This window comes from Aedes albopictus, chromosome 2 (genome assembly GCF_035046485.1).
Source record: "Aedes albopictus strain Foshan chromosome 2, AalbF5, whole genome shotgun sequence".
Taxonomy (NCBI): Eukaryota; Metazoa; Arthropoda; class Insecta; order Diptera; family Culicidae; genus Aedes; species Aedes albopictus.
The window spans coordinates 335,124,506-335,144,043 of NC_085137.1; the positions used below are offsets into that span (position 1 = coordinate 335,124,506).

The 19,538-nt window shown below is 39.2% G+C and overlaps 1 protein-coding gene across 14 annotated transcripts in view; it reads right to left on the reverse strand.

Annotated features, from left to right (window-relative positions):
• The window catches only part of LOC109398038 (potassium voltage-gated channel protein Shab), a 382,157-nt gene that overhangs the window by 148,239 nt on the left and 214,380 nt on the right, over positions 1-19,538 (reverse strand). For 11 of the 14 annotated variants that reach the window (XM_029874584.2, XM_062852564.1, XM_062852565.1 and 8 more), the window contains 3 exons: positions 3,120-3,523; positions 2,254-2,655; positions 1,650-2,184 (listed from right to left, as the gene is read on the reverse strand). In XM_029874584.2, the coding sequence (XP_029730444.2) occupies positions 1,650-2,184; positions 2,254-2,655; positions 3,120-3,352 (1,170 nt within the window). In that variant the 5' untranslated portion in view covers positions 3,353-3,523. Of the gene's footprint in view, positions 1-1,649; positions 2,185-2,253; positions 2,851-2,913; positions 3,524-19,538 lie in introns of those variants that run through there. The other 3 variants (XM_029874590.2, XM_029874588.2, XM_062852569.1) reach the window with 3 other exon arrangements.

The following is a 19,538-nucleotide window of genomic DNA, read 5'->3' on the forward strand; positions in this document are numbered from 1 at the left end:
GAAAAATAGTTACGTTGCGTTTCTCGGAAATGATTCGGTGGAGTCAGCTTCACTAAGTGGGTCCTAATAGCGGTACCATTAGGAGACACAAAGCGGGGAAATTGAAAATTTCAATCCGTTCAGCATGATACTTAGCTTTCTAAGTAATTGCTTCTGGATCACTGCCAGAAGAGTGAACATGCGGGAAGGTGGTCGCCTAGAAGCGTTGGGTGGATACTTGTTCTATGAAGCTGGATTTGAAACATATGGTAACAAAATAAAAAGTGTTTACTTTTGAAGGAATGCATTGATCGTTTTTAAAATCCGTACTCAATTGTCAATTGTGTTAGACTCTTTACAACATGAAAACTAATTGCTTTTTTGGTTTCTCAAAGTAAAAGTAAAGTTTCATAATGAAAATTAAATTTGGGTTTTTATTTCTGTAGAAGTCTAATAAAACTTGTAAAACAAAATTCAGGTAAAACTGATTAAGAATTTTGTTAAGAAAATAAAATAAACAGTGGCAGAATTCTAGCTTTCTTGCGATTCCAAGATTCAAATAGAGGTCATATAGAAGCTCTTCTAATATTCGTTCCTGCTGAGAATTCCACTTTTGTATGGGCTTGAAAATTATTTAAGCTGTATAAAAGTTGAATAAACAACTCTTAAGGAAACTTCAGCTTAAGAAACGGTTATTCAACTATCTCTGTTTCTTGGGATGGCAGTATTCCAAGTGAAATTGATGGACAAATTATGTGTTGAATCTATCGAATGAGGATAACACAAAGAACTTTCCTGGAGGAACTAATCCTTGAGAACCTCTAAAATTTTTGCTGGAAGAATTTTTGATGAAGCTCCTCTTAGTTTCTTTTATTGATTTTCTGATATTCAAGAATCAAGTGCTGCAGTGTTTTAGCATCGAACTGGAAATCCATAAATCATTTTTTATTTATTCAAGCGTGTTTACTTCGTTGGTGCGTTTTGGAGCAATCTTGCTAGTTCGCCAAAAACCGACAAATTGTTTTCATTTTGATAAATAGCCTAATGCGTACTATATTCCGGCATTTGAGCTAGTTAATGCATCGGATACCCACCCTCCTGTTTATCATGTAAATCCTGAAAAATCACCATATTCCAAATGCCACACTGCCTGCCTATAGTGGTTATCTGTCTTTGGATTTCTTGTGCCAGTCATCAATGTACCAATTCGAATCCAACTCCGACCTACGGCGACGGACGACGATGTTCGATCCACTTTCACAAACAGTCTTTCTCATTTTTTTCCCGGCCAAGCATTGGAGAAATGAATAATCGTACCGAAATGTGACAGTCTGGTTGTTTTCTTGCGAATTTGGTTTGGAAAATGTGTTTCTTTGCTACTTATCTTCGACTATTTGTTCGTCGAACGAAGGGCGGCAGAGGAGAGTGAGGTGTGGGAGCAGAGGGGTAGATTTAACTGAATGGGGCAAATCGAGGAGACTAATGAAACAGAAAGATTCCATCGGAAAGAAACTAAAGAGAACACGAACTTAATGCGATAATCGATGATGAATGATTCCTGAAAAGAACATCTTGGTTGTTATGTTAAAAGGGAAGAAAAACTCTCGTTACCGAGAACCAGTCTTGCTTCGCAGCCGGAGAAGATGGTTTCGCTAACGAGCTAAACTTACCCTAGCGGCAAAGCTAGTGTTCGGCTTTTCGAGGAGCTCCCAGAGGTACTTTTGATATTGTGCGCATTTTCCGTCGCCGAATTCTTCTTCCTCTCGTTGACGTAAACTTTCCGCTTCTTTTCGCATTTCTTCGTGAACGTGTTCCTTTCGTTGGTGGTACTTGTGCTGACAGCAAGACTCCAGATACAGCTCATCGACGCCCCAGTACTCGAGGTCATCGCTGAACGCCAGCACACACATCTCGTCCACCAGGTGCAGCTTTCCGGTGCGATAGAAATTAAGTATCGAACTAAAACTCTTCGGGTGTCTATCGAAAAAGTATTCGTTGTCTATCAGTGAGTAGTCATCGCATAGCTCCGATATTGCTTCGTGCGTGTTACACTCGCGCAGTCTTCCGAGTCGTGTATGAGGCAGACGTTCGAGTGTTCGCCATAGGACTTCGTGCTTAACGCCACCTACATTGATTAGAACACGTCGATTGAGCGCCTTCGAGCGCATTATCATGAAGGGCTCCGGTGGTATTGATGACATAGATCTGAGTTTGAGGAATAAGATGAACATTGTATTTCAGAAGTCCGTTTCTATCGACCCGGGTGTATCCTACCTGGAATGCGCCCTCTGCAGCGGTGCCTGGGACATTTGCGTAAAACTTGCAGAGGTGGGATGAGTCGGAGATTGCACAGGGAAGGGCGCATAGCGTACCTCCTTTGCACTTCCGCCTCCGCCTGAAGTGCCGCCACCGCCGCCTGCTCCACCTCCACCCGGTAGGCTAGCTCCACCGATGCCGCCAGAGCTACTGCCTCCTCCTCCATAGCCTCCGATGTTCGTTGTTGTATTGATGGTACCATCGTCGAAGCTGCTTCCCGGCAGTGAACTGCCCGGCGCTGCCGAACCGCTGCACATCGTGGTTCCCGGCCCACCATTATTAAACGGGGGTGGCGTAGTTTCCCCCAGTTCCCAGCGCACCGCTTCACGCTCTCGGTCGCGATCGCCCACCATAGGGCCACTGGTTACGCACATATACGAAAGCAACAGATATAGAGAGAAGGGGAAGGACGCAAAGATACAGAGAGAGATCACTCAGTTGAACTATCGCTTTGCCTGCGTTGCTTCGGCTAAACTAGCCATTTCCATGTCTAGCATAAGTAAACTCTTCAAACTGTTCCTTCACATTACAGTACGGAAGGACAGCTCGCATGCCCTACAACACCAAAAGTAACATTATATAGAGGGAAACTTAGGAACGGAAAGGATACACAACTACCTAGCTAAGTCGATTAGCTACGCATTAACGAAACTCACCGCTACATGAATCCAGACATCTTCTCTATTCAACTCATAAAACTAGGTCGCCTATTGCCATCTTTATGCGCTATGCTTACGAGACGATAACCGGGCACTATTACGGGTAGGGATAATAGCAACACGCAAACGCTAATGAACTCGAAACAAACTGAATTTGCGCCTAACTCTATCTGCTGATGTGCGGTTGTCCCGCCACTTCTTCGTACGAAGAGCACTGAGAGCGATAGCGATGACGAGGAGGCTTGTGGAAATTTCTCCGGCTGTTCTAGCGATACGGTCGCCGACGAGCTCACCAGCTCTAGCGATGACTCAGACGAGAGCGAGGACGACGACGGTCTCCTCGACAGCGGCAGTTCGAACAGAGATGCTGGTGGTTGTTGTGACGCAGTCAATGACATGGCACGAGGACGTGGCTTTCACCGATCAGATGAAGACATTTCCGCGTGTTCCGTGACGGAAACACTGCACAGCACTACACGGCACATTTCGGTTACACTAATTATCACTACTGAGACGGATCTTCAAAGGCTTAGATGGCTGGCGGTTGGCTTATCACACTGCTGTTGAATCTGCAAATGAATAAGAAAAGGATTTCATTAGTAGGGCGGTATCCATGAATAAACTGCTTAAACAAATACTATATTTTTATACAATGTCAAATTGAAAAAAAAAATGTGATTTGAGATGGTTACGCAGATGAGATGAATTTTCTTGTAATCCGCCGTCGATTCGAAGTTTCTCCACACAGACCGTTTACGTCAACGGATGTTCCTTACAAAAGGTCTATCAAAGAATTAACCACGAGTTGCTCGATTGACATGCCAGATGAAGAAGCTTTACCTGACCAATCCTATTATGCCCCTCAAGAAAATTCAGGATATGGCGATAATCTGCCATCGGCTCCTGATATAAGCGCGATCATTACTAAATAGCGTCACCAGATTACCATAGAATTTTATCCCATTTCATGGAATTTGACAGCAAGCATACTCATTTCGCAGAGCCACTCTTTCCGATCATCACAAATACGCTCAAAACATTTATCACTTCACGAAATCCACATGATTTTGTTTTTGGCAGGAACATATTATCTTTTGTTTTGCTTTGCGGATATCACTGCGGCTGTACAACTTGCGGGTGTACAAACGCCGCCGGACTCTAATAAAAGGCAATTGCGACAATACATCTTATTAAACATCGCAGGATTTTACGTTTATGTTATAGGATCTCTCTACTGATTTAGTATTGGTCGAATTTCATGGATACTCACCATTCAATGACACGCCAATTGAATTATATGGTATAGCATTTCCCATAGCATCTTCTCCCACATTATTACCCAGAGGAAATCATAATTGAGCATGAGCATGAGCATGATTGACCGCCCGCGGTTGCTCCTCTGTTATTGCAAGGACAACTGCATTTTCATAATGAACCAACAGATGGTGCTTGGGATTAGCTTTCTCTTCATTGTGTAAATGCTGGAATCCCAATACTTTTCAATAAGCAATACCAGCGCCGGCCGCGTCCGAATGCAGGTCAATTGAGGATAGGGAAGGAAGTGATGACGTGATTCTCGCTTAGGCCAATAACCGAGGAATTCTCTGCGTTACTACGAGAAATCACTAGGAGTTTGGACAGGGGAAATGGAGATATGTTGAGGATTTCATCGTGGTAAACGAATGTCATGTTTTGATTCGCGATTAATAATGCGCTCAAGAAGAAATACCCTTCTAAACCGTGGACGACGAACGCGATCTATTGTGCCTCAAAACTCACTCTACATAAGTTATTCATTCGCAACTAAGGAGAATACAATGCTAAATACCGACGCATCTGTAGTTTGCGTTTCCGCGCGAGACAATGCTAAACGCGATCAATTCACAAGTATTAACAAAATAACACGTTATAAATAAATCAGAAACATCTTACCGCATGGTTCACCGTCTATCTTTTACCGACCCTCTCTTTTTTCCAGAAATTCATGCAACCTTTATTTGAGTCAAAACATTTATTCATTTAGACTAAAATATTACAAATGTCGACACCGAAGATGACGAACCATTCAAATTTTTGTGTACATGCAAAAAATGAAAGAAAAATATTTATTATCTACTAAATGTGCATTTGGAACTAGCGCCGACACATGACGTGACGAACTTTTCAATATTTGTTAGATAAATACACAAAAACCAGAGCAGAATTTTATACATCCTTTAGCATTAATTATTATGATAAAATGGAACGAGCTCACCAATAAACATCCTTCGAAGTGTCCAGTGCAAGGAAAAGGAATGGCACATGGCGACCGTGACAATAGCATACTTGTTATCGATCGTTTCAGGAGGAAGTGAGCGATATCGTAGTACCTGTTAGGCTCACGAGATCTACAAGGCAGTTCCCTGCCAGAACGATTCAACTTGATTTGGACGGTTAAAAGAAAAGAAGACACGGACACGTTCAATGCTTCCAGTGAGCTTTTCGCTCTTTGAAGGAAGCACGACACTAGACAACGGACTAGCATGCAACGCCCAGTGGCACAGCCGAAAACTTCTCCTGACAGCTGCGGCGGGAATCGATCCCGCGCTCCTCAGCACGATGCGACTAAGCTTGGTGACCCTAGCCGCACGACCACGGAGCCGCACGGTTGAAAAAATCCTTCGAAAAACCCAAGGATATTCAAGTGACCAAAAAACGGTCTTCTCTTCATAACTTAATAACTGCTTTTTATTTTCAAAAAAATCATCTCCTAAAAACTAAAATAAAACCTACATCTCAGAGGCGTATTAAGGTATTTCAGGAGGTATCAGAGGGCTATGGTGGGTTTCACCGGGTCTCAGGTCAGCGTCACGGTAGTGTCTGGGGAATTTCAAGGCGTCAAAAGGCGTTTCAGGGGATTGGAGAAGTTTGAGAGTGTTTTTGGGGGCTTCATACACACTTAGAATAAATTACAGTATTCGGTGAAAAAAATCACCGAAACTGGTCTGTAAACAAGCAAACTACAGTATTACGGCGAAATCGATCGAATTGCAGGAGAAAATCGGTGAAATCTAAGGAATCGCCGAAGAACCGGTGAAATGAGACAAATTTACAGGAGACCTGTGAATATTTTACCGAACAGATCGGTGATGGGACTATTTTACCGTACTACTGTAAAATGCGTTTGACAGCCACGCCGGCAGCTTCGAGCATCAGTTCTATTAGAATTCGCGCATCATCTCCAAGCAAGACTCTCTTGTACAGTGGCAGCAAGTGTGGTTCCTGATCAGAAGGCCATGTATTCAATCCCATCATCGACGTTTTTTATGAAAATATTGTTTTTTTTTGTGCTCGCATAAAATCGCCGTAAATTTGTAAAATTTACCGTACGTTCAGTGATATTGAGAATTCATTTGTAAACAAGCATACCGAACGTTCTGCGATTTTTACGGTGAATTTGTAAAAAGTACCGAACGTTCCGGTAATTTTGACAGATGCATTTTCCTGAGATTCGCAGTACGTTCGGTGGTTTGAAAAATCACCGAACTTTTTACCGTACGTTCAGCTGTTGAGGTTACGGTAAAATTTTACCGTAATCCGTCATTTTTTCTAAGTGTGTAGGCTCTCAGATAAACTTTTCGGGGGTTTCAAGGAGATTCAGATCAATTTTAATCCGTTTCAAGGTATCTCAAAAGGTTTTTGAGGGGTTTTGGTACCGACGATCCGAAGTGCAATGGTGTTTCAAAAGTGTACAGCACGATTTAACGGTTGATTGGAGATGCGAGCTATCGCTTCTGTTGAATCAGTACAGACGTGAGCCTTCTGGTGTATGATCACACGGGGTTTAGTGTCGAATTAGCAAATCGGAGTGCCGTAGTGTTCGACTATTTTTGATCATGACGTTGCGGAGAACAATTTGAGTATATTTGCTCTAGCTATCACGTCGATTCGTTGGTGGTTTTAGGAGACTTAACAAGCTCTTCAGTAAGATTCACCTGGGTTTTAAGGAAGTCCAAAGGTGTTTAAATGCGTTTCAGGACGTTTTAGAGCCTTTCAAAGAGAGTTATCAGTGGGCTTCACAGACTCACAGGTGAGTACTAAGGGGGTTTCAAGAAGTTTCAAGGCGTTTCAGAGCGTTTTTGAAAGTTTCAGAGAGGTTTTAGGTGGCTTTATGGGCAAGGTGAGCTTCACGGCGGATTCAGTGGGAATTCCAGAGGCATATCAAGGTGTTTCAGACCGTTTCATTAGCTTTCATAGGTGTTTTACGGGGCTTCATAGGCTCTAAGGTTAGTTTCATAACGGTTTCACAGGCGTTTCATAACGTTTCAAGGAGTTTCAGGACCTTCAGGAGGTTTAAGAAGCTTTTAATGGCTTCACAGACTCTTAGGCGCGCTTCATGAAGAGGAAGCTTTGGAGGGGTTTCAGGGCGTTTTCGATGGTCCCAGAGATTTGAAGGGGCTTTATAGGCTCTAAAATGAGCTACACACGGGTTTGAGTGGGAGCTTCAGAAGTGTTTTAATGCATTGCATAGCGTTGCATAGTATTGGCGAATTTTTAAAACATGTTCAAATAGGTTTTTTAATCGAAATTTTCAATTTGATGATTTGGGGTAGCATTGATCATCTCAGTGATCAGTGTTCGTTTGTACTGAAAATACCCTTACTTACTAAATTCGAGGACCCTGGTTTCGAATATGTTGCCAAAATACTTACAAGTTATGTACTTTTCGAATTATTTCATGTTCAAAAGCCTCTAAACAACAAATAACTTATTAAAAATCTAAAAAATATAGTACTATGTGCAACACATGTTTAAAGCCACCCTTGAAATCTTCACCCACCAAAACCGCAAAAGTAGTACCTCTTCCCTTCCTTTGAACATTCCATTCACCGTACTTCCCACCTACCTTCAACATACGTAAAAGTTTGAAGTCATAGCAAGCTACCCTACCCTGTGAACGACGTCGTGCCCTAAGCTAATGTGCCGAAAGCGAAAGAGGGCATCGAAAAACGAGGAAACGATAGCCTAATGTGAAAATCAATAAGCTAGAAGTGCTTGAACCAATTGAGCAGTCGAAAATGTTTCCTGCATACACTCGCACGCACACACTGAACAACATCCAGGAAGTGCGGACCGGAGGTTGATGAAAAATCGATAAATGATAATTGAAAATTTATGAGCCTCTTTCTGATTGGTGGCGCTTGGTCTGGTATCTATCAACCGGCCGGCGTTGTTGTAGGCATAGTATATATAGAATATGGAAATGGAGCGCTCGCAATTTATAATATAGTCCACATGTATACGCAGCAATTTAGAGGATGTGCTGGCAATAGAATATCATGTTTTATGAATTTTGCTGTTTTTTTTTGTTTTAACTAGGAATTGTTTTTATGGGAATAAATGATGATGTTTACTACCATTTGGTTGTCCAGTTAATGCTGCATTCAAAGAGGATGTCGCCAATCCCGAATGTTGAATCATTTTTAGAAAGAAAAAAAAACTCAACATCGAATTCGACTGTACATACTTTTTGGCAAGAACTCATGTAACTCTTACCATTCAACTTGAATTATTGTAAATATGTACAATCGTATGTCCATTAAATCATGTTACCCTTTCTCTTCCACCTTCTTTGATTATGACCAATTATCAAGTATCGTAAAGCATATATGCCTTTTCAATCTTTGTTGATCGTTTATTGAAAAATGCTTCAAGTTTGAAACAGTGGAAGTAAGAAACAAGCCTAGTGGTGATGCTGCGCCAAAAGAAAAAAAAAAGTACGAAAAGATGACGAATAATCATGGAATTGTACCTTGTGTTTTCTTGCTTTTAATATCAATCATTATCTTTCCATTTGGGAATTATCCATTATTCCATTTGTTGAATTATCGAATTGAACATCAAAATAACAGAGCGGGGATGAAGATCAATCGAATCGAAACTGACTTGACTGCCATAGTATAGATTAAAAAAAAAAGAAAAAAAACACTATACGATCCTTTGTGAAAACAAAAACAAACTACTTGGACAATTGGAGTGTAAACACTTGGCTGCTACCCGAGCAGAAAAGAATAACCACAAAATAACATATCGAGGTATTAATCTTAAATAACATTATACCTCGATATGCCCTTCATTAGGTGGACATAAGAGGCAAAATAACAAAAATGAATACCATAATTTTGTATAAATAATACCTGAAAAATAACAAGTCTTGTTATTTCAATATGCATATGAATGCATACCATAATTTTAAATGCTCTATTTGTTATCCTGAAGGTATGAAATAACAAAGCAATAACATGTCTTGCTATTAAATGGAACATTTTTTGATAGCTCCATGATGTATTGCTGTGTGCATTCAAAATGCAAATATCAAATGCGGGAGCACCAAATGCGGTAAGATTTTCTAACAAGTAACCCGATGTCAGTGGGAGCTTTCGAATCCTAGGTTGGCGGTGATTTTGGCTATGGTTGCTACGTTGCCTTTGGTAACATGTGTTACCGCGTTTGAAGCGCATTTGGGCATCGTTTGCATCTTGAACGCACAAAGCAATAATAACAAATCTTGTTCTTCAGTTATTTTCCCAGCTAAATCAACAATACCACATCAATACCTAACTTTGCTCAAATACCTCCAATTGTTATTGTGGTGTTCTCACAACTTTACGTAGAATAATATAGCAATACCAACTTGAGGTGCTAGAGCACAGGTTGGTCTCCGCACGGTATTTGTAAGGTATGTCCTTCTGCTAGGGTAGTCATGACCATCAAGCCCGTCTGTCGGTGGAATTATTTTCTGGTGTTTGTTTTTTGCCAATTGCGGTTTCTATGATAAAGGAATTGAAATGAAATGAACACCAAGTAGAGGAAATTGAGAATAAATGCACCGAGTCAAAGGAATGTGCCATAACGCTCATGAAATAGTCAATACAGAATTAAGCTACGCTGGTAGATGTCATAATATTCAGTTTATAAAATAATTGAGACACACAGTTTTTGACCGGCAACTCTTCAACCCGAGAAGTAAAACCAGCTGTTGCAGCCTGAATAGGGTATTGAAAAAGGTTAGTTAATACCCATACAATACAAAAATAAGTTGTTATTAATACCAGACAAATATCATGTTTGGGTATGATGACAGTCTTTGGCATGTTGCCATATTATGCAGTTATCCGTTCATGCTCGGGGAGACTCCATAAGCAATCTTCCTCTATAATACTATAAATAGCTATTCAGACGTATTATGAGAATCAGCAGCTGTTGTTACAACTGATCTTTCAAATGTACAATGGATAAGACCAACCAGTAATGCTACTGTTTTGTTACATCACGCTCCATAAAGCAAAAGCTTTCAGTTTCCAGTTTTTTTTTCGTCAACCGTATGCCGTAACTGTAGCCCCATCAGTTGCCGTGCTTTGTTCCATCGATGATAAGCCCGAAACAAGGTGGATTATCGTCATTAGGACACAATTACGGGCGGCAGCCGATTGAGTGGAATTGATGTGAATCAGATAACGTGCAGAGAAGGTTGGTGGTATCATTTATTCGATTGCTAATCGGGAGAGTTGTTGTTTGGAACGGAAACAGGGTTGCTGTGGCCGTGCAGTTGATTCAGAATCAGTAGAATTGAACAGAAAAATTAGGTGTAACACAAAAAACTCAATGTTTTGGTTAGTTGTCCCGCTTGGCTAAATTTTTAATATTACCTACCGTCAAATTGCTGCCCACAGCTAAATGCACGGCTAGATCCAGAATTCAAAACCACATATTTTGCCCTATAAATTGAGGTATAGCTCAAAATTGTGACGTTTATGGTTCGGAGTTATGAGTATGGACGTTTAATAAAGAATAAAATCTCAATCTTAAAACTTTCGATTGTTTTTATGTATTATTATAATCTAGAAAATACCACGATATTTTTTCTACTATTGAAAATTAAGTTTTACTATAGGGGTCCGTACACCACAGTAAGTGAAACAGAATAATGCAGTGCCGCAAATTAAAGTGACTCTTGCTTCCGTATCACCTGGATGTAGAATGATTTATGCTATGAAAATTTCCGGAAACGTGAGATTTATTGTTATCGTTTGCATATTTGCAACGTTCATTCAACTTTTCCTACCTAATCCTGTTTTTCACGTTTCGAATAACACTCACTGATTGTGAATAACAGCAAGAGAATCAATACAAATCTGCCCAACAAGATAATACTTTTTTCAGACGATCCATGACTCGTGTTAGTAGCCTGACAAATTTACATATTTCAGAAAGCACTTGGAACTTGCTCACTTAGACTCCTGGTGTATGACACGAACCGAGTGCTACTATGGAATGGCATTTTCCCAGACAGCGAACAACAAACAGCCAAGTCACGCGATCCGAGTCTAAATGTGATGCAAATAGTCACTAGTTGGAAGAACAATCCCATCATTACGATGCACGTGGGCCAAGAGCTCCCCACTTCTGGGAATGATTTTGTTTACATTTCAATTACTCGAATTTTCGACTTAAAATAAATGGGGGAAAAACTCGTCTACCAGTCGCAGTCACCCGACGTTACTTGCAATGACCTGAAGGAATAGGAAGCAATCATGCATCGCGTTTTCTAGATGATTTAATGCATAGGGTAAAAAATATAATTTGGACATGTATGTAACTTGGACATGCACGGCGATGTATGTCTTGTTTCTGAGAGCTAATAAAAGTAGATACTTCTCAATATCGATTATTGGATTAAATAGACCCTATTCTATTGACTTACGTTGAAAATACGCTTAACAATTAAGAATTTACTTAAAAATTATCGAAAATGTAAATTGTTTCACTAAAACCCGTCAAATGCACAGGTATGCAAGACGACATACACTCCACAGTCACATAAAATATTCACCTCAAAATCGTTAAACTAATAATCATAAGAAATTTAAAAGCCTTATTGCAAAGAAAAATGTTCAGTAAAGAAGAATTAGGCAGCCAATCTCTTAGCATTCATCTAGAACGCTTAAAATAGATGGTGTCCAAAATACATTACAAGTTTTCTACTGTAAATATATTTTGGTCACCTGACGAAATACATGGGAATGCTTTACGATTGCATACTTGGAGGCGTATTCCGTGGGTCTGGCAATATTTAATCCAAGGGTTCCCAACCTTTTTGTGGTGGCGAACCCTTTTAAGCATTCTCAAAACATCTGCGGCCCAATGAAATTTTTTAGAAAAAAAATATGAATTAAATGAACGACACCGAGTTTTTTGGGTACAGTGATGTAGCCAGGAATTTATTGTGGGAGCGATTTTCGACGATCAATGATACATTTTTTTTATTCGGCACTCTTATTTCGTAAACAATGATATACATTCAATTTGAGTCGAAACTGAAAAATAGCGGCGCAGCCGAAAATTTGCTCCTCAAATTGTGGATTTTGGGGGTGGCGGTATACAAAATTGAAAATTGGTATAATTTGCACAAAATAGAATAAAAATTTAACACTTTTTTAATAACGTCGCGGCCCCCCTGGACTGGCTTCACGGCCCCCCAGGGGGCCGCGGACCACCGGTTGGGAACCCGTGATTTAATCGATTTTAGCAAAAACTGTAATAGTTTTCATAATAGATGCCTGTTAAGCGGAGAAATTTGATTATTTGTAAGAAAATATTTGTTAATTGATGCTACTTCCATGATTTAGCAGTATTTATGGCTAAACATTGAGATAATTGCCCTGTCCAAATTATATATACCTGAGGGTGTCCAAAACATATATTCGGTGTCCAAAATGCAATTCTAACAGGCGATTGGAAATTGTAATTTTCTCAGCTTAAAATGCTTTCGTTAAGGTTTTTGTCACCAGGAACGCAAAGTACAATCATATTATAAGCGTATTAGTAACTTTGCAAAATAATCAATTGCTTTCTAAGAAAGCTAGGAGACGATTTTTCCAACATTGTCCTCAGCCTGTCCAAAATACATGAATTACCCTAAATAAAGGCATAACAAGAATCGAAAATTCACCTCCGGAGTGCCTACACCGGAATATTGTACTGGTTGAAATCCACCATGACTTGTGAAGTACGAGTTGATTCGGAGTCACTTGACCTGACACGATCCGACACCGAGTAACACAGAAAGGCGAGAATGTTTCATTCCTACGGCGCAAACACGCAAGCAATTTTAAAATGGTGCTTTTTTGTGCCAGGATGTGGCAACTTTTGGAAAATTGGAAGGCTGTGCCTGGGCATGATGGGGTACGTGTGAAGCTTTCGCTTTGAACGTATTAACTTCACACGAAAACTAGTTGATCATCGTCTAGTTGAAGCTATCAATCGGGTGGAAAACCTCAAATTGGAAAATGATTGGGATTATTGATATTGCAAGCAAAACGTTTGAGAAGTAAAATCAATGAAATAGGGAAGTGGAACCATCTCGGCAGGGGTCCTATTTTGGGCACTTTTTTGCTATAACTCAGCCAATCCTGAACCAATTGACACAATTTTTGGAACGCGATGAGATACGTATAGTATCTAGCTGTGTACAAAATTTCAATTCAATTGGTTTGGAATTGACTGAGTTATAGCGAAGAGTGCCCAAAACACTCGGCCGCTGCCCAAGTAGTTCGCTACCCTATCCTTTTCACGCTGAGAAGTTTGAAGATCGTTTTGCATTCACGATTTGAGATTCTGAACTTAAGGCAAAACTGGATGTAATTGCTCATTTTTTGGTTTTTGACTTTTTTATTAAATAACGCAGCAATATTTTCAAAATCGGTTTTTATACACATTTAGAGGAAGGATCAAGGTATCTCTTGAATATTTTTCCTGATCTATTTTTAAACAAATGTTTTTGTAAAAACGAAAAACATTTTCCATGAAAAGATTCAGAATTCTACCTCTAAATGTGTATGAAAATCGAATTTGAGTTATTCTTTTATATATAAAAAAAACAAAAAACCAAAAAAATGAAGAAATGTATCCAGCTTGATCTTAAAACAAAAATCATATTTCTGTAACACGTGTTAACGCAAACAATTATGCTTTTCAGAAATGTTCATTATCATAATTAATCGTGTTACCAATAATTATCCTCTAAAATAAAAGGATTTCTCAAAAATTGGTTTGCTGAATGACTTTTAAACAAACTGAGATGAATACGAAAAAAATATCAAGAAGTGTTTAATTAGTTGTCACTTTTCGTATAGTGCCTAAAAATTCTCAAATTGTCTACTAGTTGATCACCTAGCTGTCTGTTAAAGATCCAAATTTGGGCAAATTTGGGCTATTCTACATGAAGTTAGAGCGATTCTTAGTCATTTGTGAACTATTATGCCTCCGGACTCAATGAACCAATTGTAACGGATTTATAACAATAACATTAGTGTTGAAATGATATTCAATTGAGAATTACCAATGCAATTTATATCACGGATATCTAGGTCTAGAAAGGCCTCCCGTATGGATTACTCGATAAAAATATTCATCAATTTCTTCAGATAGTTCTCCTTCAATTTCTACTAAATTTCATCATAAAAATCGTCCCTAGTATCCTATACGGATTCGTTTCAGGATTTCACCTGAAATTCTTCCCGGAATTCCTCTCTGTTTTTTATAGAAGTTCCTGTTGGCATTCCCAAAGGGATTTCTTCCAATATTGTTTCACAGATTTTTTTCGAATGTTTTCAGAGTTTCCTTCCGGTACCCCTTCCGGGCTTTTCCCAAGGATTCCAACGGAGATTTTTCATTTATTTCTCACGGGATTTCTTTAAGGGTTTCTTTAAAAATCAAAAGTTTCTTCAGAGATTCCTCACGGGATTTTATCAATTGTTACCCCCGGGGTTCTTCCTGGAATTTTTATGGCATTTTTCCCGGAGTTCCGTCAGTGATTTTCCCTGGATTCATTTGGGGATTCTTGACGAGATTCCTTGAGCGGTTCTTCCAGGATTCTGTCAAGGTTACATCCAAGATTTTTTCGTGGAATTCCATTTAGAAATTCCATTAATTTCTTCCGGATTTCTTATGGGTTTTTCACGGATTTTTCCAGAGATTCCATCAGAGATACTCTCATTGATTCCTCTAGAGGTTTCTCCCAGGGCTTATTCATTGATACCTCCCGGAATTTCTTCTTAATTTTTCCAGTTATTTCTCCAAAGATTCACTCATTTTTTTTTTTGTTTTTTTTTTAATGTGTATTTCAACTTAAGGGCATTTTTTATTATCGTACATATTGGGCCGAAGGGTCTTAGATTTTCATAGAACTTTTTTCACAGGCAGGGCTCATCGATAAATAAATGAAAAAATATTGAGAAAAATTCAGGGTCACCTATTTTCCCGGAAAATTCGGGTGGAAATTTCTTGTTTTCCCCTGACACTACTAACTTTGAAAAATCAAAAACGAAGCATCGTAGAAACAAAGTTTTTATTTCAGAAAATGAAAGAAAATTCTCTCGGAAATCCAAAAAAAAATGAACTGGACAAATTTTTCCACAGTTGAGAAAAAATTGTAAAGAAAAGCCGGAAAAACTATGCCCCAACTCGTGGAAAATTTTGATAAAACTATTTCATTGGTCTGCAATTTTTGGAATGTACTTTTTTCGTTTTTGAGTTATGGCCAATTTTTTTAAAAATGTCCAAATGTGCCATATAAGCCTTATTTTGAAAAATCATAACACAAGAACGAAGCATCGTAGAAACAAAGTTTTATAATGAAAATTAAAGCAAATTTTCTCAGAAATCCAAAATATATATGAAGTGGAAAAAGTTTTCCACAACGTCCGAACGCGCGGAAAATTTTCAAAAATATATTTTTGAGAAGGTTGTTTCATAAGCTTAAATTGCTGAAATTTTTGGAATGCACTTTTTACTTTTCTGAGTTATAGGCAAATTTTGTGGAAAATGACCATGTACACAGCTAATCGTGTTCGGTAATTTTTACCGAAATCTCAACCGCTGAGCGTTCGGTAATGGTTTTTTAACGAAATTCTGTAAAAAATTAACAAATTTCGGTAAAATGTTATCGTTTATCTGTCAAACTCTAACGGACATCGGTAAAAGTTGCTACCTTTACCGATTTTTTCCTGTAAAACAAACTTAACGGTTGGGATTTCGGTAAAACATTACCGAAGTCGGTGATTTTTTCTAACTGTGTAAGCCTATGTTATATGGTCATTTTTCACAAAATTGACCAAAACTCAGGAATGGAAAAATAGTACATTCCAAAAATATCAGCAATCAAAGCTTATGAAATTAGCTTCTCAAAAATATTTTTTCGAAAATTTTCCGCGAGTTCGGACATAGTTTTTCCGGCTTATCTTTATGAATTTTCTCAACGGCGGAAAATTTTGTGGAAAACTTTTTCCACTTCATTTTTTTTTTGATTTCTGAGAAAATTTGCCTTCATTTTCATTAAAAAAAACTTTGTTTCTACAATGCTTCGTTCTAGAGTTATAATTTTTCAAAAAAAAAACTGATATGGCACATTTGGACATTTTTCAACATAATTGATCATAACTGAAAAACGAAAAAAATCAGTGCATTCCAAAAACTGCAGCGAATTAAGCCTATGAAACAACCTTCTCAAAGATATTTTTTTGAAAATTTTCCACGAGTTCGGACATAGTTTTTCCGGCTTTTCTTTATGAATTTTCTCAACTGTGGAAAATTTTGTGGAAATATTATGCCCAGTTCATATTTTTTTTTATTTTTGAGAAAATTTGCTTTCATTTCTCAAAAAAAAACTTTTTTTCTACTATGCTTCGTTCTTGAGTTATGATTTTTCGAAGTAAGTAGTATCAGGGGAAATAAAAAAAAAATTCCACCTGGGTTTTCCGGGAAAATAGGCGACCCTGAATTTTTCTCATTTTTATTTTGTTCATATATCTATGAGCCCTGCCTGTGGAAAAAGTTTCTTAAAAATCTAAGACCCCTCGGCCCAAACCCGTACGGTAATAAAAAAAATCCCCTTAAGCTAATTCTACACTCAGGTTATTCAGGGATTCTTTCCAGGTTCTTTTCGGGATTTGTTTAAAATTTTCTCTCAGGATTCCTTTCGACATGCCTTCATTGATTTCTTCCGGGATTCCTTTGGGAATGTCTTCCGGGACTGCTATCAACCCTAGTAACACACATGCCATATCGGCAGCACAAGTTTTGGTTGTATAGTAGTTAATTTGACGTAATTCTAGCATTGAGTTAGAATTACGTCAAGTTGACTTCTATACGCTGCCGCATCTCGAGAATACTTCACGTATTTGATGTCTTTCCCCGATATTCCTTTAGCGATATTCCTCCAGGATTTCTTCATTGATTAATGATCCCGAGTTTTCTTTAGATATTTCTCTTAGGATTGCTTCGTGGATACCTCCAGCATTCAGTAATGGTGTTCTTTCTAAAATTTCTTAACGAATTAGAATTGTCTCTTCAACTTCATTGATTCCTCCCAAGTTACCTTTAGAAATCCTCTTTCTTTCACGGATTATTTCCGAGATTGCTTCAAGGATTTCTCCAGGATTACTTCTGATTTTTCTCGGGATTCTTGCATAGATTTCTTCCGGGATTCGTACATTAGTTCTTTTTGGGATTCTTCCCGGGTTTCCTCCAGAATTCTGGCAGATGTCTCTCAAGGAAGATGTCAGATGTCTCTACAGGATACTCAGCGGGAATTCTATCAAGATTTTATCAGGAATTTCTCAATGATTTTTTTTATGGATTCCTTCATTAATTTCTACCGTGCTCCTTATGTGGATACCTTCAAGACCAAACGAAATACCATATTGGATTTTTTCATCGTTGTATCTATAATATAGTATGAAATGATTTATTTCTGCAGTATTTCACTCAGCTAAAAACTTAAAAAAAAAATCCATGCGCCATTTGCCCCATTGGCATTTAAGGTCCATTGTCGTCCTTATGGTTTTAGTATACCCAACACGTGTACGCACGTAACCATCCTCAAATGCCATAAACATCAATCCGAAGCGAGCGGTTCGGAAATTAATTTGCATATCATTTACATTTATTTGTTTACACAGTTCAGCAACATAGACACAAATAACGAGCGTCCTCCGTGGGCTTTCTTGTGTAGTATGTACGTCTGCCTCCGAAGGGCCAAATGATGATGGTAGGCTCATGTGTGTGTCCCAGTGCCCCATGGCTTTTCGTTCTTGCAGGAACTTCACATTCACTCTGGTAGCTCATTCGAAAAAAAAATGGAATGTGATGACGTTCCCCACCTCGTCCTTACGGCACTAGCAGCAGTCGTCAGTGACGCGTACGAAAATACAATTGACCCACATAAATCCACTAACGATGCCTGGTGCCAAGGAGGAAATACATTCCCATGGTATGACTGGAGAGCGATAAAACTTCAGTTCCCCGCCGCCGCTTGGTGACGACACAACACTTCCTCGAGGTATAGCGTTCATGCAAGGGTCGGGCAACCGAACGGTATTTTTCTTAAAAAGCAAATTCAATTTTCTCTCTAGTGCCAAAACTGCAGCCATGGACTCGTTTTCTGATACGACGCAGCATCACGTTCGTGGCCACCGGCAGTTGCCCGGTTGTGCCTTTGTGATTGCGAATGCCGGAAACTACAATGAAACGGTTCTGGGTCGGGGTGGTGAGGAGCGGAGTGTGGATGCCGATGATCACCGAGAGGAAATTAGGTCCAACGCAACAATAACGCCAACCGGAATGCACGTCTGTCGTGTCGCTTCAATGGAAGTTCTGTCAATTTGTAAGCAGTGGAATTGACGCTATCACAAGCGAATGTGATGCAGCTGATGACTCAAACGGTCGGAAGTGTTGGACACTGAATGTTTGTCGCGATAAATCAACAAAACGCGTTTAAACTGCTTCATTATAGATATAGGTATATGAAGTTTTCTTCGGATGCAAGCAAATTAGATTTGAAATTAAACTGGTTAAGCCCTAGAATGACTGATATGAGGAATCGCGTGAAAAACGATGATTTTCCACATTTGGAAAAAAATATCTTATTTATCCGCGCTTCAAGCACGAAATTTGAGCGATTGAGCTCTTCTCTTATTATATGGTATCAACCCAATAATTACCATGCGCCTCCTTCGCCTTCCTGGGGTGATGCGCACTCCCAGGGCAAAACACCCTCACGCTATTTCTTCATATAGGGTACCGAGCCACTTGGGCAGTGGCTTCTATTTTGACTTGACTTGAAATTTTGTACACGGCTAGATATTATACCTATCTCACCGCGTTCCAAAAATTGTGTCAATTGGATCAAGATTGACTGAGTTATAGCGGAAAAGATTCCAAAAGAGAAGCAACTGCCCAAGTGGCTCGATTCTCTAAATCTAGTTTCCTTCAGATGCAAGCAAACATACAATTGATGATTATTTAGAAAGATTGTCTATGTGCACGGAAATTAAGCGATCGCGCGCTGGTCACTCGCACAAGGAATCAATGAGATATCTGCCGGGAACTAAGCAGGCATCTTCAGTGTGTGAGTGTTGGTGATCATCCATTTTAGGCGACAATGGCGCCTGCCACGTTAGGTGGCACTGGTGGCAGGTCAATGTGGGGAAGAGAAGAAGGTTGTGTTGATTGCAATCGTTTGTATCCATATCAGACCGAATATAC